The sequence below is a fragment of the Muscardinus avellanarius genome (genome assembly GCF_963383645.1).
Source record: "Muscardinus avellanarius genome assembly, chromosome: 4".
Classification (NCBI taxonomy): Eukaryota; Metazoa; Chordata; class Mammalia; order Rodentia; family Gliridae; genus Muscardinus; species Muscardinus avellanarius.
Window position 1 is genome coordinate 100,969,168 of NC_137789.1, and position 23,017 is coordinate 100,992,184.

At 42.2% G+C, this 23,017-nt stretch overlaps 1 protein-coding gene across 1 annotated transcript in view; it reads right to left on the reverse strand.

Annotated features, from left to right (window-relative positions):
* Positions 1-23,017, reverse strand: part of GRID1 (glutamate ionotropic receptor delta type subunit 1) — a gene marked incomplete at both ends in the record, with an annotated part of 769,462 nt that overhangs the window by 7,268 nt on the left and 739,177 nt on the right. Inside the window, 2 exons of the mRNA XM_080695056.1 lie at positions 3,612-3,852; positions 11,343-11,509. Coding sequence (XP_080551182.1) covers positions 3,612-3,852; positions 11,343-11,509 — 408 coding nt within the window. The remainder of the gene's footprint in view (positions 1-3,611; positions 3,853-11,342; positions 11,510-23,017) is intronic.

Sequence of the window (23,017 nt, forward strand, 5' to 3'; positions counted from 1 at the left end):
TCCCCACATCCCTCCCTATATATTCACAAGACCCTAGAAAGGAGTGAGTAGCCCCTTGGCCACCACTAACCAAGCATGTCAGGTACATATTTAACTCACATTGCACACTGCCCCTAGTAGAATCCTCAGTGCAACACTTTTGGGACTAGCCCAAGTCAAGAGGGAAGAGGTGCAGAAGAGAAAAATCTCTACACAGAGCAGAAGAGACATCAAGAGTAGAGGCAAAGAAGAGCATCTAGCTAAAGGATCCCTAGTATCCAATTTCCCATGGAGAAAGCACTGAAGGAGCTGGAAGAGGCTGCCCACCCCCCCTGGCTGGAACAGAGGAGCTAGGGCTGGGACTCAGCCCTCTGCCATCTAGCCATAGGGGAGGGCAGGCAAGCCAGGAAACCGCAAGAATTCCAAGCTCCCATCCCAGTGATGGATGATTCATCTCTCACTCTTCATGTCATTTCCCATTTGTGTACTTCTCATCTTTATTTCATGAATATTTTATTCTCAGAGCAATGGCTCCACATCCTCCATAAATCTAGCAGGCGGCTCTTTATTGCATCCACAGAGCTTGGTACACTCACCTGCATCAAGTAAGTACATAATTGTCTGATTCCTTGGGAAAAATATGAGCTCAGATGCACATGAATATTAAGGACTTGAACTCATATTACTACTCTTCCCCAAGTAGGTGTCCAAACTCTGAAGACATCCCAGTGCAAGCCATTAAACACAGCTTGGGCTCCACCCACCGACAGGTTTCCTGCTCTTAAGAAATATGGCCAATGCCCTAAAATGAAACAATCTAAGAGTAGCTCAGTAGCCAGATATTCTCACCTAATTTCAAATGCTGCTCTATAAAACACCAAGTAGATCTAAGTTGAATACCATCACTGTTTTTAAAGGTTTTTGAGTATATGCTTCTAAAATCCTGACATATCAGTTCCTTCCCTGGTTCCTATTCATTACTTGATGAGATCTAAACCCCTCTGCCTGGTGTTTAAGTCCTTTGGAGCAGGTCCTGCCTCCTTCTCTAGGCCTCCTTTATCAGCATCTTTCTGGTATATCTCTCTGGTTCCCCCCTCCATTTCCTGTGTGCCCTTCTGCACTTTGTTGGTACTGGATGCTCACTGCAGGACAGCCCTGATCCATAGAATGGAGACTACCACAGAGCTCTCTGCAGCACCTGCCCCTGAGGAAGCTAGCACCCTGAGGGGAAAAGCTGGGTCCCTACAGTCGGGCTTACTAAAGGAAGGAAGGAGAGAGGAAGAGCTTCATTTGAATATTAGAAACCTATAAAAACAGGGGGGAAATAGAAGATCGCTCGCAGCTCTTTTTAGCAACACCAGAAGGGGCAGGATGAATGGCAGCTATAGCATATCACCCCCATCTTTCATCAGCCCTTCTTCCTATCTGGAAGCAGACTGGCAAACAGGACAGGAAGGTCCACATCTTGGAAGCAGGGGCAGTATATTCACTTTCTTATATCTGAGCCCTGGATGTGTACAAAAGCCAGAAAGAAAAAGATAAGGTGCTTTACTGCCAAGAAAGGAGCTGTGCCTGACAAGTTGGTTATCTCTTGGTCTCCTGGTCTCTTTTCTTACTTCTAGCTTCCTACCTATGTCTATCCAATAATAATCATTTTCTCACTGCAAGTATGCACAGGCAAGCATGTGAGAATAATTAATTCTGAGTGGTCTAGGCTAGAACTAGCTCTAAGGACTGTGAAGAGAGCAAGACTGAAAGCTGACAAGGACTTCTAATTAAGAGGACAGCCTCTCCTTGCACCTGGCTCACAGAGGAGATGTGAGAACTCTGCCTATACCAACCAAGACAGCCACCTCCATGACAGTGCAATGCTCATTCCCCACCCCTTGGAGACCATCCTGTGCTTCCTTGACCCTAAAAAAAATTGTATAAGCCAACTCTCCCCTCAAAATGTTCCTGTTCTTACTGCAGGTGGCTTTGAGACCACCCTATTCTGGCTGCCCATGGATGCTCCTGTGCTCATAGACCTGGGTGGAGAAGACAAATAGAGGTTCCCTGGCCATGGTGTGGAGGCACTGGCATGGTGTGCACGTTACAGAGAGGTGTGTGAAGCTCTTCTTTAAAAATACACATCAGAATGATTGGTGATACCTCCCAGTGACTTTGTATAAAAATTTCCAGTTGCAGCAAAAGCTTGAAATGAAACATTAACTGTCCCTTTGAATGAGTTTTCTGGACATTTCCTCCTTCCTTCCCTCTTTTGGTCCATGAATGACTGAGGCAGTGGCAGAACCTGGCCTGGAATTTCCTCACATGGGGGTATAAAGGAGGCAAAAGAGAAAGGTAGATATTCCCAATGTGTTTCAGATGCACTAAGTGGTCCCCTCCTCTCAGGAAAAAGAAAGTGGGATGACAAAGAGCTCACTACCTGGGATGAATGGAGTCAGAAGAAGATGGAGGGGGACAGCCAGACCTGACAGGGACACCCCTGCAGATGAAGGAGGTGTGGCCAGACAATCCCTTCTAGATTATGGAAATGATGGCCAGACTGATTCATCCTTGCTGTTCAGAGGTACTAGCTCCCACCTTTAAATCAGGCTCAGAAGGGCCCAGACATCCCTGACATCCTTTTAGTAGTTTTTCTTTTCAACCCCAATCAATTGTATTTCCTCTTGGCCCAATACCTCAGAGGCCATTTTATAAAATTTTCATGTGCCCCCGATCCTCTGGTAAACCCAAAGAGGCAAAATTACTTTTTAAAACAGGAGTGCTTCTGCACTGAATTTTAGTTGCTTTATAGCACCCTGTTGGATATGTAGATATGTTTTCCCCATCAGAATCTATAGGCAGACATGTGATTCTAGATGTAGCTGAAGGACATGTGGCAGGTAGCAAGGACCCCATGGATCGAGTGGCCTGAGCCTGTGCTACAGATGCCCATGTACAGGTTTCTACAGGGGAGCCTCATCATCAAATGATGTTCCTTGCTAGCCTCTTAGAGAAACTATATTCAGGGAAGAAGTAAAAAAAAAGGGAGTGCGGAAAGACAGAAGTGGCTCATGGTTGGCACACATAATGAGGGAAGAACTTCAAGTCCAAAAAGAGCTACTATGTCCCCTGAGGTGGGTGCACCCAGGAGGGATGTGGTCCAGGGCTGAGCCTGCAGGGAAGGGAGCAAGGGAGTCAGGGATAATGGAGTGACAGGGATTCCCTCACTCGCTGGGAGAGCAGGGCCCCCTGGCCCTTGGTGAGAAGTCAAGTGAACCAGAAAGAATGGGGGCTCCTCTCTTACCCTACAGGTGGTCTCTCCAGGTCAGGGTGGAGGCACATGGGCGGGGCAGGGTGGGGAAGGGCTCTCTGGCGCTGCCCATGCTGTACCTGCTCTATAGATAAATACAGGAATTTAGTGGTCATGGCTGGCCCCTTAGCACTTTGTTCAAACATGAAAATATTTGCCACATTTTTTTCTCTTGCTTTAAAAACAAAATGAAGCCATGACATAATTCCCCAAAGTAAAAGGCCATTGTCTCCAGAGAAGATAACTAGGGAAACCACTAACTAGAAGACCACCCACCATATGGCCCAGAGTGACCCTTCTGCCTCTAGGCCATACAAGCACCCAGGTTACAGACCTCTTTGGGGGTCTCCTGGTGGCACCGGTTGCTATTCCACCACAACTCGAGGGCGGCCACCAGGCAGGCGAGGAGGAGCCCAATGGCCAGGATGCAGAAGACCCCAGCAAAGCTGTGCAGCTTGAGGGATTTTCCATCTGCCTGGGCGCTGGAGTGGCTGGTGAGGTCACAGCGGCCCGTGTGAGGCCACCACTTCTGCTTGAGTACGTCCAGGTCCCCTGTGTCCTGCAGCTCCAGAATCCTGCAAGATACAAGCAAGGTGAGCCACAGCTACTAACCCCGTCAACATACCCATGGGGATCCACACCACACCACACTGGCCCACCAGAGATGACTGAACCATCATAGCAGCTCTCTGCATCAGCGTTCACAAAAACCCACTGTCCACACTGTAGGCAAAGTTCTGTCACCACCAGATTTTGTCTTCTTAACAACCTTGCTGCTCTCTCTCACTTCATCCCATCAACCAAGGACAAATCCCAGTAAAAAATACATATTTGGCCTTTCATGTAGATTGTAGAGCAAGTGTTCAGGATAAAGTTGGAAGACACAGAAATGCACCAGGCATTAATTAGGTTGATACTAAGGCATAAAGAAAACACAATTATGTCATTTACAGGGGAATAGATGGAACTGGAAGACATTATGGTAAGTGAAATTAGGCAGTCACAAAAATGAAGAAATCAGATGCTTTCCCTAATATGCGAAATCTAGGAAGAAAATGGGTACCAGGAGAAACTCTAGATGAAGAAAGAAATCCCATAGAGGAGAAAATAAAGTGACCTAACTGAGGAGGTGGGACGGAGAAAGAGGGAAACTATGAAGCACATGATGTACTTAAACATATCAAATTCAGTCACTAAGCCAAGCACGTGAAGGAGGGATAGGGAGGGAATGGGGTGGAGACTGGGTAAGGGCTAATTGGGTGATGTGTGCGTGTATGTCTACACAAGTCTTTTATCCCATTAAGATGTATGACTACAATGCACCAATAAAAAGTTTAAAAAAGAAGGCCAGGCGTGGTGGCGCACACTTGTAATCCCTGCGCTTGGGAGGCAGAGACAGGAGGATCATGCAGGTTCGAAGCTAGCCGCGCTGTCTTAAGAGACCCTGTTTCCAAAAATAAAACAGTATAAAATAGGTCTGGGAGTGTAGCCCAGAGGTAGAAGGGTTTCCAAGAACCCCAGTACCAGTACCACCAAAAGAAAAAACAATTTTAAAAAGAAATGCACCAGGCAAACACTCAGACTGTTGATTTAGAATGTTCATGATCACACGACTCATCTTTTAAACACCAATGCTGCAGATTAAGCTTCCCTAGTCCTAATTTCTAAAATCTGAAATGCTCTAAAATCTGAGTCTTTTTGGGTATCAACCTGATGTCATGAGTGGAAGGTTTTACCCAGACCTTTCATGGTTCAATGTACACACTCTGTCTCACATACAAAATTACTCAAAGTATTGTATAAATGTACCTTCAGACTATGTATATAAGGTGCATATAAAACAAAATGAATTTCAAGTTTAGACTTAGGTGCCTTTTCCAAGATATCTCATTAAATATAGATAAAGATTCCAAAATTAGAAAAAAATTGCAAATCTGAAATACTTCTGATCCCAAGCATTCAATATAAGAGATATTCAATATGCTTATCTTAACTCCCATTAGGATTAAAAAATTACTTTCTTCATTCATTGTATTTGAGGAGTTTCTGTATTTTGCCAAGCATTATGTTCAATACTGCTGAGCTTATGGCCTAAAGACACAAACGTCAACCTTAAAACAATTAGAGCAATAAATTTAAAGACAGAAACCAAGATAAGTGCAATCAAATCCAAAAAGAAGTGCCAGAGAATGGCATACTGAGTGGGTGGGGAGACTTAGATAGGAGGATTAAGGGAGAGCTCATGGAGGATGTGACGGACAAATGAAAACCTCAAGGGCAGTTAATCATAAAGTATCTCAAACTGGTCCAACGTGGTCTATGAACTAGGGAGAATCCTAAGTGCCTAGCAAATGGTGTTGAATCCTCATATCGAACTTCAAAATGATTATTTCTATTTTTTCATTTTTACAGAGAAGTAAGTCAAGGCACGTGAAAGTGAAACATCTTGCTAAAGTCCCTTTGAGGTTGACAGGGCTGGCATTCAGTGAGGGGAAGAAGAACCTCTTGAGTCTAGAACTCTGTGTGAATGTCTTGTCTGGTGCAGGTGTGTACATTGTATTTAAGAAGCTGAACCATTGCCGGGTGTGGTGGTGCAGGCTTGTAATCCCCACACTTGGGAGGCAGAGACAGGAGGATATTGCTGGTTTGAAGCCAGCTTTGCTGGCTTAAGAGACCCTGTTTCCAAATAAAAATATAAAATAGGTCTGGGAGTATAGCCCGGAGGTAGAAGGGTTTCTAAGAACCCCAGTACCACCATAAATAAATAATAAATAAATAAATAAAAGCTGAACCATTTTCAGTTTGACTGGAGGATGGTAAGAGACAGTAGAAGCTGAAGAGAGCAAAACAAGCAGCTCCCAAGTGTGGGCTCAGAGAACACATGGAGGGAGTCTGGATTTTATGTTGTGTGCTATGCTGGTGGGGTAACTCCTCTTATTCTTAGATTCCCCATGGTGGTTTCTTTTGAGGTCACGTTTTGTGGATTCTCTTTGCAACCCAAGAGTTTAAATAGTGAGCCAGTGGTAGTTAGGAAACCCCAAGGCTCCAAATACCCAAGCTGTTCCATTTAGGAAGAAGAGCTCTTTGAGTCTAGTCCATGGTGGTATATTTGAACTAACAATATCTACAGCGACCTCGTTGAGCCTCTGGGTGTGCACAAAAAGCAGCAGTTCTTCACAGCCAAGAGAAGCTCAACTGAATGGCTATGTAGTTTCTATTTAGCTGAGATCACAGGTCTGAGGCTGCATTCAGTTACCATACATGGGCTTGCATTTGGTGGAAGAGAAGCTCAACAGAATGGCTGTGCAGTCTCTATTCAGCTGAGATCACAGGATGAGGCTACATTCAGTTACCATACATGGGCTTACATTTGGTGGAGACAAAGGGTGACTACCCAATGGGGTCCCCTGACCCATCAGGATTATGAGCGCAGCAGGGCATGGCCCTTTGATAGCTGGAAAAGGCCTAGATCAGTGAAAAGAATAAGCATTGGAGGCACCATATCTCAGCTGTGCATCCCTGGGCAAGGTCCATGCCCCTGCTAAACTTCATCATCCTCATCTTTCCAACACAGATTGCTGATCCTTATTAAAGGGGTAGGGCAGGGACTTAGGATAAGGGTCTATGCATTAGTTTTTATGTTATCTACTGTACAAGAACAATGAAGGCCATAAACAGATATTTATTATCATTAAATGTATGAATCTATTTGTTGGATAATGAAAATTAACCTAAACTAAAATGGCCATGGTAAGCTCATGATAAAATATCCATGAAGAAGTGTTCAGGGCACTGATGAGCACAGAAGACTTAGCATGTGGTTGTGCATGGAGATACTGGGTCAGTTTGATAAGTGCATGATTGCCACATGCATTTGTGTGGTTTGGGGTCAAACTTGGCATGCCCTGCCACACCATAGCTCACTTTCCTGGGACATTTCATGATTAGCAGAACACCTGAAGAGGCTTACTCACAACCTCACATGGCTCTTACCATGTGAGGGAAGTTGCATGCCTGTATATCCATTGTCCACCATGAAGCCACTTCTAGTAAGGTTGAGTAGGTTAAGGTTCCTGGCAGTTATAGGCGTCCCAGTGCCAGATACGCAGAATGTCAGGGCCCTAGAGAAAGTTGGTGCTTGAACTATCAGCTCACCATGGAGACAGTACAGCTTTGTGTGTGTGTTTGTACATAGACTCTGCTCTGACAGACATTCATTCAAAGCCAGACTCTGAACTTCTTTTCAACTTCAGCCATATCATCACTAAAATCTGAGATTAAATAAATCTACCTACATCACAGACCACTTATGGAGTTATAAGGCCTCCATAAAAGGCGGTAGGTAGTTGCACAGCCTGATGGCTATATTGACCAGCAGCTTCACCAGGCCAGGATTGACAGGAAGGAGCTGCCATGTTTTAAGAATACAATAGGGACAAATAATTTTACACCATTTGAATCCTCATTACAGCCTACAGAGCAGTTCTTTATGTTTTTTTTTTTTTTTATTTCTTCTTGAAAACCAGAGGCTCAAGATTGAGATGGTTTTCCCAAGGTTGCAATTAGAAAGTGGCAATATTGCTCTTCTGCTCTGGGCCATTCTGATCAAAGAGATGTTGATCCTTCTGGAACAGCAGGCTATGCCCTAAGGGTAAATTTCTGGCTTAGGGGACAATGAGGCTCTGACCAGATCATGGGGTGGGATTGCTACCCATTTACTTATTAGGCAGATCCTGTGTAACATCAAGAAGGTTACTTAATTTTGTTGACCTTCTCTTATTTGGCCTTTAACCATATGCATCTTTTTATACCCATGCTTATTCCAGAAGGAAAATAAGAGACTTGATAAGAAAACACAGAACAGAACAAAAACAAACAAACAAAAAATAAAACTTAAATACAGAAACAACAGGAAAGACAAACCACAGGCATAAAACACATTCTAGAACAAGGCTAAACTAGTGCACACCATAATAATCTATACTCCTGCTTACAAGGAAGACAGAGCGATAATAGCCACTTCCTGAAGCCAGTTGTTCTATTTTCCAGACAGATATAATTGCAGGTGCTTTTCTCTATTCAATACTTGTGGAGCCTGCTACACAGTAGGTGCTCAATAAATGGCTATTAAGTTGCTAAACATTTATTGAATGCCCAGTCTGCATGCTGTGGTCTGCAAACCAGTTATAGCGCATAACCACTACCATGCATGCATATATCTACATCCAGTCCTCTGCCAAAGCAATGGAATAACTTAGCTCCCAGATGACAGGAAAGACAGTTATAGCAGTTACAGCTAATGCTGGGATCTGCTTTCTGCACACACACCTTTTTTCTGAAATGGCATGGACTATCCCCTGGACAAGCCCCCTCTGCTCCTCCTAGGCACATTCAATCTAAGGACACCTCACAGTTCTGAATCTACCATATAATAGAGCCTCTTGTAGAATCATTGGCAGCAGTAAGTTTGCAGCCTGGTCTGAGTGCCTCCCCAGCCTCCTCAGAAGCCATGGAGGCAGATGACCATACTGCAAGAGGATAGCACAGCCCACTTAGGACATTCATTTATGGCCACAGAGCAGACAGACTTCTGGTAAAAGCATAAAGGGATGAATTGCTTCTCACTAGGATGCCATGGAGATGGGACTGGCCACTTCTGTGTGTGGCAACTACTGGGATGGGAGGGTAAAGCCCACAGTGCCTCTGCAGAGGAATTTTGCATAATGACCTTACATTGGGCAGATCACATACAGACCTGTTCTGGGGTTAGCTTGCCTCTTTAGCATCATCTCATGGTCTCAGGGTCCTCTGGCCTCTGGAGCCACAAAAAGGACACCTGATTCCTTCTGCATAGACAAGCCCTTTGGTATTAGAAAAGAGCAACCACATCCTCTCTACTCATCTCTTTTCTCTCCAGGTGAAAGGATGATTTTATATTCTCCTAGTTTGGGCCTTCACTGCCTTGACTCCTTTAGTAACTGGTGTGTTGATGTTCACTTATCCAGAGATAACTGAGTACATATGACTCTAGTCTCCCCTTGCTGGCCCCCTCTGCTTCCCTAAGTGCCATCTTGGGGCATATTGTGCTGCTACTGTGTTGGCCCCATGGGCTCCCTTACTATCAGAGATGCTCACAATTTGATGGTCTGTGCAATTGCCCTGAGCCTTCCATCTAAGAAAACCAACCAGTATAAACTGAAAGAACACCAATGTGTTCTAAATCCTGGTGAGACAGCATCCTTTCTTAATGTTTTAATATGAGAAAATGATAAATTTTTCCTCTTTCTTCTCTCTTGCCATTGCTCTCTGCTCCAGGAAACAGGATGAAGTGCAGAGTGGGTACTTGATCAAATTCTAGAAAAATCTCCAAAGCCTTATTTTACTTAATTTGTCCTACCCCTTCTCCCGGTTTTGCAAGTAAGACTCTTATTGAACAGGTTGCCAACCATCCTCCTCAGCCTTCCCTGAATGTTCTGAGGCTTGTGAGCTCATAAGCAGAAGAAAGGCCTCATTTGGACATCTAGGAGATAGGAGATGAGAAGTTCTAGGGCCTGGGGATCTGAAAACCACATGCACATAGCACTGGGGCTCAGGAGACCTGGATTCTACTCATTGCTCTTCCACCAGCCAACTGAGTGATCATGGGTGTTAGAGTTACCTTCTCTGAGCTGCATAATATAAAACAGGTATTTGTAAGAACTCTCACCCACCAAATGGACTCTCCTCAGTGATGGAATCCATGAATTCACCAGGTAACTGGAGCTGCCCCTCAGCTTGCACTATGCCCCCATTTCCACTTGGACATTCCTGTCATGCTTTGAATTTTGGTGACCAAGACAGAGCCTGCCATTAAAGCTTCTTCTTGGGGCTCTGCATTTCCACCCTCTTCAGTCAGTAGGATGCCACCTCAAAGACATGGAAAAGTGGAGGGCCCAAGGCTCAGATACTCCTGGGGATGGGAGCTCCTGTTGGCAGGCTGGCTACTGGGAAGAGGACACTGAGCTCATCCATGCCTTTGGGTTCCATCTTCTGGCTAGGTCACCTGGGTAGGGACTAAGATAAGTTGCTATGGCATAAAATAGGGATGGAATGATAAGAAATGGCTTCTCTCATGGAAGTAGCTCAGGTTCATAGACTCAGCATTTGGAAACTTGACCACATCTAAGAGTAAGATCAAGGTATAGATTCACAGTAAATCACATGGGAAGCTAAGCAGACAAATGCAAACTAGACACACCAAATTTACTTCCAGTGGAAGGGCTCCATTCACTCTGATATCTGCATAGCCCACCTCCCCCACTTTATCTTCAGTGTCCCTAACTTTTGCAAATATTAATTACCAGAAATCTAAATTAATTCTGATAAATGTTTTGGAAATCTGGATTCTGATCTGAGGAGGATGGAGAGAAGGTAGGTAACTGATGAACATCCTCTATCCACAGTGGAAGGCCAGGTCCATTACTCACCCTAGCAGACAGCATCTTCTTGGGCTAGGAACCTCCTGCTATACAATCCCCATACCCCTAAGGTTATGTACAGATGAATATGGAGACATTTTGCTTCTCTAATGATGACACTCTCCAGACACATCTATATTTAAAACAGTTTATTGGGCACTTCCCAGATCCTATACATTATTCACTCATCTGGCTAACTTCTACTCCTCCTTCAGTCCTCAGGTGTCACTCATTATCTCTGGGAAGTTCTTCTGGGTCTCCTGGGTCTTGTCAGATTCCTCTGTCCCCTTCTACCCTCAGAACCCTGAAAATGTTCTTGCTTTTGCATGTATGTCCTGAGATGGCAGTGCCTCCTCATGTCACAGTACCTCATGTCACATGCACTTTCGTGGAAGAAATCATGTACTTCTTTTGCTATATCCCAATGCTTAGATAATGTCTACTTGGAAGCTGGGAGGAATTTGTATTATCACACTGGTGATGCTTAAGAAGAGCTGATGAGTAGACCAGTACATGTTGACTCTTATCTCCTAAGAAAAGGTTATTCTCCTAGCCCCAGCTTCTGAAGTCCTGGAGGCTGCTGGAGCAGCCTCGTTGACCATACTTACCTCTGAGAGAAGAGGTCCCTGTAGGGGCTACCATGCTGCAGTGCGATTCCATAGCCCTTGCTGCTGATGCTGTTGCCAATGACTGTCACTGAGCAGTCATCGTCTGTCAAGGCTGCATACTCCACCACAGCCACATCCCACAGGAAGGCATAATTCCCCTTCTTTGCCTGAAAGATCAAAATCACCATGAAGTCAGCCAGGTCAGGAGGCCTGCTAGGTTAGTTTCATGAGTGACAACTCTCACTGGTAGTATTCCAGGGACTCCTCTTAAATGATCCTTTTGCCCACTGAGCAGAACAGAAAAGTCCCCTGCCATAAAAATGCCACCATTGCTTGATATTGCTCATTTTGGTTATATATAAAAAGATGTATCCAGTTGCTGTGGCACATGCCATAATCCCAGTACTTGGGAAGCTGAGACAGGAGGATTGCAGATTCAAGGCAAGCTTCGGAAACTTAGCAAGATCATCAGAAACTTAGCAAGCTGTTTCAAAGTAAAAAAGAGGCTGGGGGGTATAGCTTGGGAGATAAAATGCTCCTCAGTTTAATTCCCAGTAAAACACACACACACACACACACACACACAATGTGCAGGCATCCACTACATCCAACATATATCATGGAGGGTGTTGGAGAGACAGAATTTGAAGTGGGTCACAGTGACAAAGGGCCATTTCTCTAATTATGAAATTGACCCCAAGAGAATGGATAAAGTACTCTAGCATACTGAGATTTTGCACAGTAGCATTAGGATGAGGATGAAGAGCCTCTCTGAGGAACAGAGTTCATAGGGAGGAAGAGATGGTACTGCCATAAATCTTCTCCACTTACTATTTCCACTTGGAACCCAAGTCCTGCTTAGTTAAGGTAAGCATGAAAGCTCCTGGGTTACAGTCACTTAGCAAGCACACGCCAATGTCTATAGCTTGCTGTGCATGGAGCAGAACCCATTAGGGACAGGGCCTGATTGTTATGCTGCCATGCCAGGCTTCTGTCACTTACTTTTTACTGCCCATACAAGAGGGGGTGTGTGTGTAAGTACATGCACACACAAACACACACACACAAACACACACACAAACACACACACACAAACACACACACACACCACCACCACCACCACCACCACCACCACCACCAGGTTTCTAAAGTCAATATTTCTACATGGTACAATGGTTTCATATTACTTATATCAGATGTTTCATATTGCTGCATTCACAGCAGAAGTTCTGTTCCACTATATCATACTCTAGAGCACATGTCCAAGTCTATCTTGAGCCACAGTTGTGTCTCTCACTAGAGGATGACTACTCAGAATGCTAGCTGCTTTACCTTTTGGAAAAAGATGCAAACTAGACACTATCACTTGGCCTTCTTAAAATAGTGCATAAGGTTCTTTTTCTTTTCTGTTTGTTTTTGGTACTGGGGATTTAACCCAGGGGCCCTTTACCTTTGGGCTACCCCTAGCCCTCTTTATTTTTATTCTGAAAAAGAATCTCACTGTTTTTGAGGGTCTAACTGAGTTTCTGAAGCTGGCCTTGAACTTGCAATCCTCCTGTCTTATCCTCTTAAGTACTAAGATTACAAGCATGTGCTAGGATGCCATACACGCATTATGTTCTTTTTTTTTTTTTTTCTTTTTTTTTTCTTTTTTTTTTCTTTTTTTTTAATTTTATTTTATTGGTGCACTGTATTCATACATCATAGTGGGATACAAACTTTTGTAGACATACATGCACACATCGCCCAGTCAGCCCCCACCCGATCCCCACCCCATTCTCTCCCCATCCCTCCTTCCCATGCTTGGCTTAGTGGTTGACATCTAGTATTATAGCAATTTATCCAAAATTAAAAATGATAATCTCACATAACAGTTTCATTTGTCTGATACCAAGCGTTTGATGATTTAAAGATAGCATTTCAATATTTCTTTTTGCTTTCTTTCTTACTAGAGCATATTTTTTTCTGTTTTTTAGGTGAAACTATCATATATTTATATATTTATTTTTCAGAAAAAATCTATCCTAATATGGAATATGAATTCTAGATACCCAAAACAATCTTGAAAAAGAACAAAGCTAGCAGATATATATTTTCTGATTTCAAACCATATAAAGCTACAATAATTGAAACAGTGTAGTACTGTTCTAAAGGCAGATATATAGACCATTGGAGTTAAATACAAGCCTAGAGCTAAATTCTTCCCTATATTGTCAAGTTATTTTTGACAAGGTTTCCACGAACATTTGGTGGTGGAAATAATAATCTTTTAACTAAATATTGTTGAAAAATAATAATTACATGGAAAAGAATAAAATTGGACCTTTACCTAATCCCATATACAAGTATTAACTCAAAATAGATAAAAGACCTAAATATAAATCTTAAGACTATAAACTTTTAGAAGAAAATCTGGGTCATAAAACCTCACAACATTGAAATTGGCAGTGATTTCTTGGATATGATTTCAATGGCACAGGCAACAGAAGAATATACAAACTCCCTAAAAAATAAAAGAAAATATTGTATATCCAAAGACAATGTAAACAGAGTTAAAAGTTACTAATAGAATTGGATAAAATATTTCTAAATGCTATATCTGAAGGTATATTAATATTCCAACTAGAAATCCTAAAAATTAACAACAATAAAGGCAAACAATACCCTTTAGAGATAGGTAAAAGACTAACATAAATAATGAATCTCCACAGATAACCAATCTTAGTTGTCTGTTGGATGGAAACTCTTGTTTCTCTGGTTCTGGTGAGTGTTACCTATTTCTTCTTTGTAGTTAATCTCTTTGAGTATTTTCTCTAGCGCTGGTTTTGAAGACATAAATTCCTTCAGTTTCTGTTTGTCATGGAAGCTTTTATGTTCTTAATGCAGCAAAATGACTGATTTTCATTCTCTTTTGAACATTCAAAAGTTCCTTTGCCTTTTATTTTCTCATACCATGGCTGACATGATAGAGGCTAGAAGATCGCAGTGTGGGGTTGGTAACAGGTCTGAAGAGGAAAACCCACCATGCTGGCAAACCATGGATTCCTTGGTACTGTTGAGAGCATTTCCTTGCCTTTGATCGGTTGAGTTTCCATGTCCACTGAAACTTTCCAAGGAGTGCATAGGCTGCTTTGACAAAGATTGGGATTTTACTTCTGTTAAGACCCTAAGTGTTCATGACCCCAAATGGCTCATTTTCTTGTCATATTCTTCCCATCAAAAGGATTTATGGGCAGAATCTGACTTCCTGCAGTGGGGGTAGACTTCTGCTAGCCTATCACACAATGTTTCTTGACCACCTTGTAAGAAATGACACACACCTGTGCCACCCATTGACTTTCACCTGAGGGAGCAATTCAAACATTACACCAAAGCCTCATCTCTCAACCAATCCAATTTTTAGAAGTCCTACAGGACTTTGACCTAGGTTTTGAAATTACACACATCTCTGTCCCTCCATGTGGAAAGATAACAGTCTTTAAAATTTTTTCCTGCTGGCAAACAAGTTTTCTCATGAAAAGATATAAATTTTCAACCTCTTAGTAACCAAGTTGCTCAGCAAAATGTTGACTTATGACCTAATATTTGGCTTCAGTCAGACTTGGGAGTGTTTCACATCCATGCTCGCAATTCAACATGACAATCAGACACTGTTATTTGTACAATTTCAAAAGGGCATGTCATGTTGAAGGAAGAATTAAGATCAGCTTCATTTCAACCTTTCAAGTGATGTTCCAAGAAGTAAAAGAAAGAAACTGGCTCTGATTGAGCAGAAACTGATTCAGGAAAGCCTACTGTGGTCGCTTGGATGGGGCACCTGGAGTCCCTTATAACAAAAGCATTTGTAGGGTGCAGTTAGACTGAGGATCAGATGAGTTCAGCTGCCCTAGAGAAGCTGCATTTGTAGTCCTGATGGACTAAGCTGAGAGATAAAGCATCTGGAACCAATGCTGGCAATGGCTCAGCCTCAAATCCCTGCTGACCAGGAAGGCAGACAAGAAGAGGGGGAAGGCAGAAGCCCCTTTATCGAGCTGATGGGAGACAGCTTATCTCCCCATGTGCAAATATTATACCTCTGTGTCTGATTGAGGAAGTATGTGGCTGTATCCTCCATCTATCTGACAGTGCCAGAGCAGGACAACTTGGAGATGGTGATATGCTACATTTTACTACTGGGGAAAAATCAGAAGCCCCAAACACAATGGGACAGGACCTTTCCTGATTCTACCCTTATTCCTCATTTCCAACATCCCTTCTTCACTTCCCACGCACCCTAAAGTTTCCTAGCTCTTCTCTCTCAGCTCCACACTGAGTAGGATGCAGCACTAAAACCTGCCCCTAGAATCCCCAAGCCCATCAGTCTCCAGTTTCTATATCTTGAAGATATCTCCCCAGTCTTTCCAATGTGCCAGAATCTGTATGAGACTTTAACCTTCTTACATCTGACCATCCTGTGAGGAACATTCCAGATGCTGTTGTGAAAAGTCACACACACACCCCTATCACGGCTCAGTCACCTTTATGTGCACCCTATTCTTGTTTTTTTTTTTTTTTTTTTTTTTTTGCAGAATGAGCTGCATTCCTCCTCATCTCATCTTAGAATTATTAAGATAATTCTAGAATTATTTTATAAAAACTGTTTTAAGATTATAGTTATTCTATTTATAAGTAAATCTACCTCTTTATTTTATAGTTTGTCCATAGGCATGACTCCCCATATGAGGGACACCTAATATTATCAAGCCTCTTTCTCCTGGAGATCCTAGGGTCATAAGCACCTTCCATCATAAGCTCATACACCTCTTCTCTTCTTCTCTTCTCTTCTCTTCTCCTCTTCTATTCTCTTCTTTCCTTCCCATTTTCATATCTCTTCTCTTCCCTTTCCTTCCTTCCCCTCTCCTTCCTTCTCCTCCCCTCCAGCCCCCTTCCCTTCCCTCCTCCTCCTCCTCTTCTTTCTTCTTTCTCTTTTTCTTCCTCTTCCTCTTCCTCTTCATTCTCTTTTTCCTCTTCTTCCTCATCCTACTCCATCTTTCTCTGTATGAGTTAAATTTCTTTTATCTAGCCAGCCAGTTTATGATATTAAATGTACTTTTAATTTCCAATCACTGATTTTCTACATATTCCATTGCTGAGAGAAATTAGGCTATAAACTCTTGATATACCCAAACCCCCTCCAAGTTTTCTGCTCTGTATGGAGATGAGAAGGGCATAAAGACCCAGCTCCACAGTTCCTTTAAACCTCAGCGAGTACTTAGGAACTAGCTCAGGGATCCTGGGACTTAATCCCAGGCTTTCTCCAAATGTTATAGAAGGAATTTGTAGATGATTTAAGAAAAAATATCTCTGAGCTAGGTATGTGATGCATGCCTGTAATTCCAGTATTTGGGAGACTAAGACATAAGGATAGCAGATTCAAGTCCAGTCTCAGTAACTTAGAAAGATCCTGTTTAAAAATAATAAAAAAAAAACTATGAGCCGGGAGCGGTGGCGCACACTTGTAATCCCAGCATTCAGGAGGTTGAGACTGGAGTATCGTGGTTCGCGGACAGCCTCAACCACTTAGCGAGGCCCTCTGCAACTTAGTGAGACCCAGTTTCAAAATAAAGAATAAAAATAGGGCAGAGGGTGTAGATCAGAGGTCGAATGCCCCTGGGTTTCATCCCCAGACCCACAAAACAAGAAATGAATAAAAAAATAAAAAATATGACTGAAAGTATAGCTTGGAGTAAGAATGTTCCTGGGTTCAATTCCCAGCATGAAAAGAAAAGAAGAGAAAAGATCTGAAAGTTAATATAGCCTTCAAGCCTAATTTATCTACCTGCACAATATTTTTTTAATTTATAACATCAGTGTTGGTGAAGTTGTGGCAAAACAGTATGATCCTTCATGGTAATTGACATCATCACAGAATGATATGAACCTTTGGAAAATATCACAATTAGATATAACATGAACATTCAAAGTTGTTTATATCTTTTACCCTAGCAAATGGGAATTTAAAAAATTATCTACCTGTATTCAAAAGGTATGACAAATATTTCAAATCTATAAATTAAACACATGAAGAGCTTAAGTAGTAAATATTAAGGAAGTAGTTTAATCACTTATATTTCATGAAAGTGATGAGATCTTATGCAACACATTAAGACTGTAGAAGCACTGTATACCTACACAATAAAGGGCTTGGGAATGTTGCCCTGACATATTTGGTATGCTAATTAGTATTTTTCTTCATTTCATCCTCTTCCTTCCCTAAAACTAAAATTAGCTCATTTATTTATTTATTTAAATAAAATATTACAATTTAAAAAAAATCATAGACTTAGGAAGAGTAGATGTGAGGGCTTTAGGGAAAAGAGAAAGAACAACTTTGGTACTGGATCAAGGACATTTGGACCTTTATTTCCAGGATGCCAGGACATCAGCAGGTAGAAACCAGCCTTGTATTATCTCCCAGCAAGCATCTTACTGAACAGAATCCCAACATCTCCCTGAAGTCCTCTCTGTTTCCTGTAAACCTGCCTGAAGGTTGTGAATGGGAAGGACTGAGACCTCATGAGCATCTATTCCCAGCACTTCTGCCTTCCTCCTTAACATCTGGCATAACATGGTCAGCCTATATTGTTGCAGGCAAGTTAGGTGTCATAGACACAGCCACAAGTGAGCTGCAGCACTGGAAGTTATGTTCACACCAGTAATAAAATGATTCCTTCCATTAGAGCAATGCTTTCCTCCTTTCCAGAGCTCACTTTGACTACAAACTTTCAGGAACATCAGTCTTTGAGACAAGAATTTCATCACACTCTTCTACTTCATCCTAATTGCTTTAATAAAGGGGCAAGCAGCTACATTATTCCCCCAAACAAGAATGCTGGCGCTGCCAACATTAGTCATAAATGCTGCTGGAATGAAGTGCTGAAGCAAGCCAGGAAGTGCCAGGGGCAGGCTGGGTGCCAGGGCTTTCAGAAGCCTGCCGTCTTTTTCAACTATGGAATAAGTCTCAAGAGCATAACATTTATAGGTGAAGAAACTGAGGCTCAGAATAACAGATACTTGTCCCAAACAAGATCCAATAGCAAAGAGTGGAGCCAGATCAGCCTGAGCTCCAGCTGGCTTCCAGAATGTCTGCTCTCCTCACTGCTCTGATTGGACTCCTGGAAGGAGGGCTGGGCAAATGATTCCTGGTGCCTTTGCCCTTGGACCACTCCTCAGGGAACACTCTTGCCAACACATCGCACATGGAGGACAGTGCTTGTTTTTATCCAGCTTTACTAACAATGGTGGTTCATGGAACTGATGGAACTCTGGGAGAGGGGAAGGCATAGGGTCTGCATCACCTCCTGGGATTCTTTGGAAACATGTTCATGTGCATTAACCATTCTTGTGGCACCCTCACTGCCTCTCCATGGATCCACCTTCACCTCAACAAGGCAGAGCTGTCTCCCAAGCCCCTCAAGCCTGAGCTGCTGTAGTCATGCTCACACGATGGTGACAGTTTTCACACAGAGTCTGAACCCTGGCTATGGTGGTACTTGTCTTAGTGCCAAATCATGAGAAGCAGCACTAAAACCTAGACCATCTGCAGAGAAAAGGACAATTTTACAGCCTGCTGGTAGGAGTGTGGGCTGGCATGATATTTCTGGAATGGTAATTCAGTGGGGAGAATTGAATGCTTTGAAAATGTGCATATGCAGAAATTCCACCCCTTAGGACTTATCCTATGGAATTACTCCATTTCTGAAAAGATATCTGTACAAAAAGCAACACTGGTTAAACTAGTAAGAAGTTAGAAACAATCTCAATGCCCAACAAGGCAGAATCAGCTAGATAAATGATAGCTTTAGATGGTGGAATATTATATTACCATTATTGTAGTATTTTAAAAGAGCATTGATTGATAAGAGATGTGTCCATGGTTAAGAAAAATGAGGCAGCTCTGGGATCTAATCCAGACTGAGTTTTGGAGTCTGAATGTAAGGATTTGCATCCCAACTCCATCGTCTGCCAGCTATGTGAGTTCAGGTAAGTGATTTAGCATCTCTGGGTCTAGGTTGAACTGGATATAAAATGGCTATACCAAAATCCCGTTTGGGATAGCCATTTTGGCTATTCCAAAAGGGCAACAGAGGACTAAGATACCAGGTGCTATGTACATGCATGTTTCTACCACTCTAAACCTTAAGATAATGTGTGGTTATAATGCACCAATAAAAGTATGGTAAAACCTCCTCAACATATATAACATGCTTAGGGATCAGCTAACTAAATACTATACCATTTAGTGAAAATAACCTATTATAATAGGTGATACCTTGGAAAATATTGTTTTTAATTTTTTATTGGTGCACTATAGTCTCACATCATCATATGGGTCATGTTTATAGTAGCATATATTGACACAGTATTTTGTGCTCCCCACTTCCTCATTTCCCTCTCAATACTAAGTTTCCAGGTTACAAGGTTATATTCACATCATATAGTTCCATGCAGCTTTTCCATGAATGAACCTCAGCCTTCTTCTTTCTCTACCCTTCCTTCCAGGCTTCACTGAGGTTTTTCCTCTATTATCTGGAATCCCTTTTGTATCCCTAATACTCCCTAGCTTGAGCATATTAAGGAAAACATATGTCCCTTCTCTTTCTGTGCTTGGCTAATCTTGCTTAACATAATGTTCTCCAGGTCCATCCATCTTCTTATGAATGACATGATTTTGTTCTTCTTTATTATTGAGTAGAATTCCACTGTATGTATTTTCTATAATTTTGTAATCTATTCATCTGTTGATGGAGACCTAGGTTGGTTCCATAATTTGGCTATTGAAATTGTGCTACTATGAACATGGGTATGCATATGTTACTGTAGTTCTCTGATTTCAACACCTTTGGAAAAATACTCAGGAATGGCATAGCTGGATTATATGGTGGATCTATTCCCAGTTTTCTAAGAAATATCCACACTGACCTCCATAACAGCTGAACTATTTTGCTCTCCTCCAACACTGCTGAAAATTTTCTATTTCCCTGCATCCTCACCAACATTTGTAATTTGACTTCTTCATGTTTGCCACTCTAATTGGGGTTAGATAGAATCTCAGTGTAGTTTTGATTTGCATCTCCTAGACTGTTAATGATTTTGAACACTTTTCATGTATCTTTTGACCATTTGTATCTTTTCTTTAAATAATTAGAATCTAGAACCAAATGCTAAATAACAGCCATCTTTGGAGGGTGTCATTATGGGAAAATTTTCTTGGGTTCTTATAAAATTTTTATTGGTGCACTGTAGTCATACATCTTAATGGAGTACAAGATGGTAGAGGCATACATGCACAAATTTACTCATTTATCTCTTCCCCCAATTCCCACCCCATTTGCTTCTCCTCCTTCCTTCTCATGTTTGGCTTACTGGTTGACTTTGATATGCTTGTGAATTTACATCATGTAATGAGAAAATTTTCCTCCTTTCCCCTATAACTCCCTGAGTTAGGTTGTTTTATTTGCTCATCTATGGTTTCTCCTTCTTAGTCTAGTATTCCTCCTAGCTTATAAATATTAAGGACATCTAATCTTTAATTTTTTGTACCTGACTAATCTGACGTAGCATAATGTTCTTCAATTCCATCAGTTTCCCTGTAAATGATGTAATTTTGTCCCTCTTTATGGCTCAGTAAAGTTCCATTGTGTACATATCCCATAGTTTTGTAATCCACTCATCCGTCGATGGACATCTTGGGTGATTTTTAAAAATTTCTGTGTTGTGCGTACTTCCTCTGGTGCCAAAAGCCTTTCTTGTGATTATAATGTCAACAGGGGTAATTTTAGAGATTTACCTTCTTGTCTTGAGCATTGTTGAATAAAACAGAGTGCTGGAGGAAATCATATCCAGCTCTTCAATAAACCTACATTGTCTGGGGTTAAGAATCAATCCCTAAGAGGACTGTTGTGGTGTGGAATTCAAGAACACAAAGCTCTGCCTGGCACATGGTAAGGGTTTAACCCAAGCTCTCTTTCTCTCCTTTCTTAGTTCCAGGTGGGATTCAGGAGCTCAGTCTGTCAGCAGTGATTGAAACATCTTTCCTCCCACCTGCTTTCCTCCTGCCAATCACTCTTCCACCTTTGCCAAGCCAGAAACCCTCTTTGTAAGTTTGCAGAGTCTGCATGTGAGTGTATGTGAGTCTATGCAAGTGGGTGGCAGTTGTATGTGCATGTGTTTAAGTGTGGGGCAAGATGTGTAGGTGTGTATAAATGTGTGGATGTATGAAGTTGTATGGTCAGTTTTGTGAGTGTGTGTGCATATAAGAATCATCTCAGTGTGTATGGGTATGCAAGTGGGTACAAATGTATGTATGTGTGTGAATGGGCATGTGTGCGTTTATGTGTGTGTGAGAGAGAAAGGTATTGAGAACACCAAAGCTCCCCAAAAGGCAGCAGAGAACTAAGGTACCAACCACAAAGAGTCAAAGTGTTTCTCCTTCCACTGGAAATAAGCAGCCTGTCTCTTCTTGGTTGTCCAGAACAATAGAAAAATGTCATACAAAATGATATGAAAACATTAGGCACTCAGAGGCTGTTCACAGAGGCCAGCTCAGGAGGCAGCAGGAATCCTGCTACCCAAGTGAAAGATAATAATGCTTTACCTGGATCAGTCTCTGGACCAGCAAACAGAGGCAAAGCAGAAGAGGCTCACTGGGAGGTAGCAATATTGCAACCAGCTTCCCAACAATTGCCTAAAAAGCCACTTTCCTAAAGTGTCCACAGGGCATAAAGTTAATTTGGTTCCTGGCTCAAGACCAGAGGAAAAAGGATAGAACTGGATAGTGAGATGTCATAAACAATGGGAGCAGCAAGGTAGAGGAATGTCCTCAGTGTGCCAAAGACACTATTATAGATTGGTCATGGTGGTCCCCATGGGGCTGCCATTACCTAGGTGGAACTGAAAGGATGACGACTTTCCAAGAATGCAGTAATAGAAAATGGCTCTTGATAGTTAGGCACTAGGATTTCTGCCAGTGATTGCCTGTCCCCATCCCAGCATCCCTGTGTTCTAAAGCAACAGGGTCAATAGTGAGGAGCACAGCAGAGAGTACAGGGGCTAGCAGGTAATCTTGCCTCTCAAAAAGAGCCATTTTTCTCTTACATGGTCTATTTTTGACTTTTTAACATCCTTTCTAGGATCCTGGACTCCAGTTCATAGTGAGGACAGCATGGTATGTTGGTGAATGAAGAAAATCAGACCAGATCTTATCTTAGCTTCCTTGGCCAGCCACCTGAGCTCTCTGGTGAGTGGCCTCACTTATAGGGCAGGAGTATCATGCCTCATTCACGAGGTTGTCACAATAAGACAGTGTAGAAAGCACCTGATGCTTTAAGGGAACTAAAATAGTAACACATTATCCTCATGATCATTATAATATTCACCAACATCATCTTATAGCATGAAGTTAGGATTCTGATTAGAATGCACTTTTCTTAGGATAAATAACAAAATTGTCCTCCATCATCAGCCTGGTAAACTAGAAGGACTGTTTGACTGGATCACAGTCATAGTCTAATTACTGATAATTTATAGGAGAAGCCCAGAGGGTATGTAAGGTCTTCTCCAGGATAAACATTCTCAAAGTCTCTGCTGTAGACTTGTGGTTCTCAAAATGTGTTCTCTGGACCAAGAGCATCTAC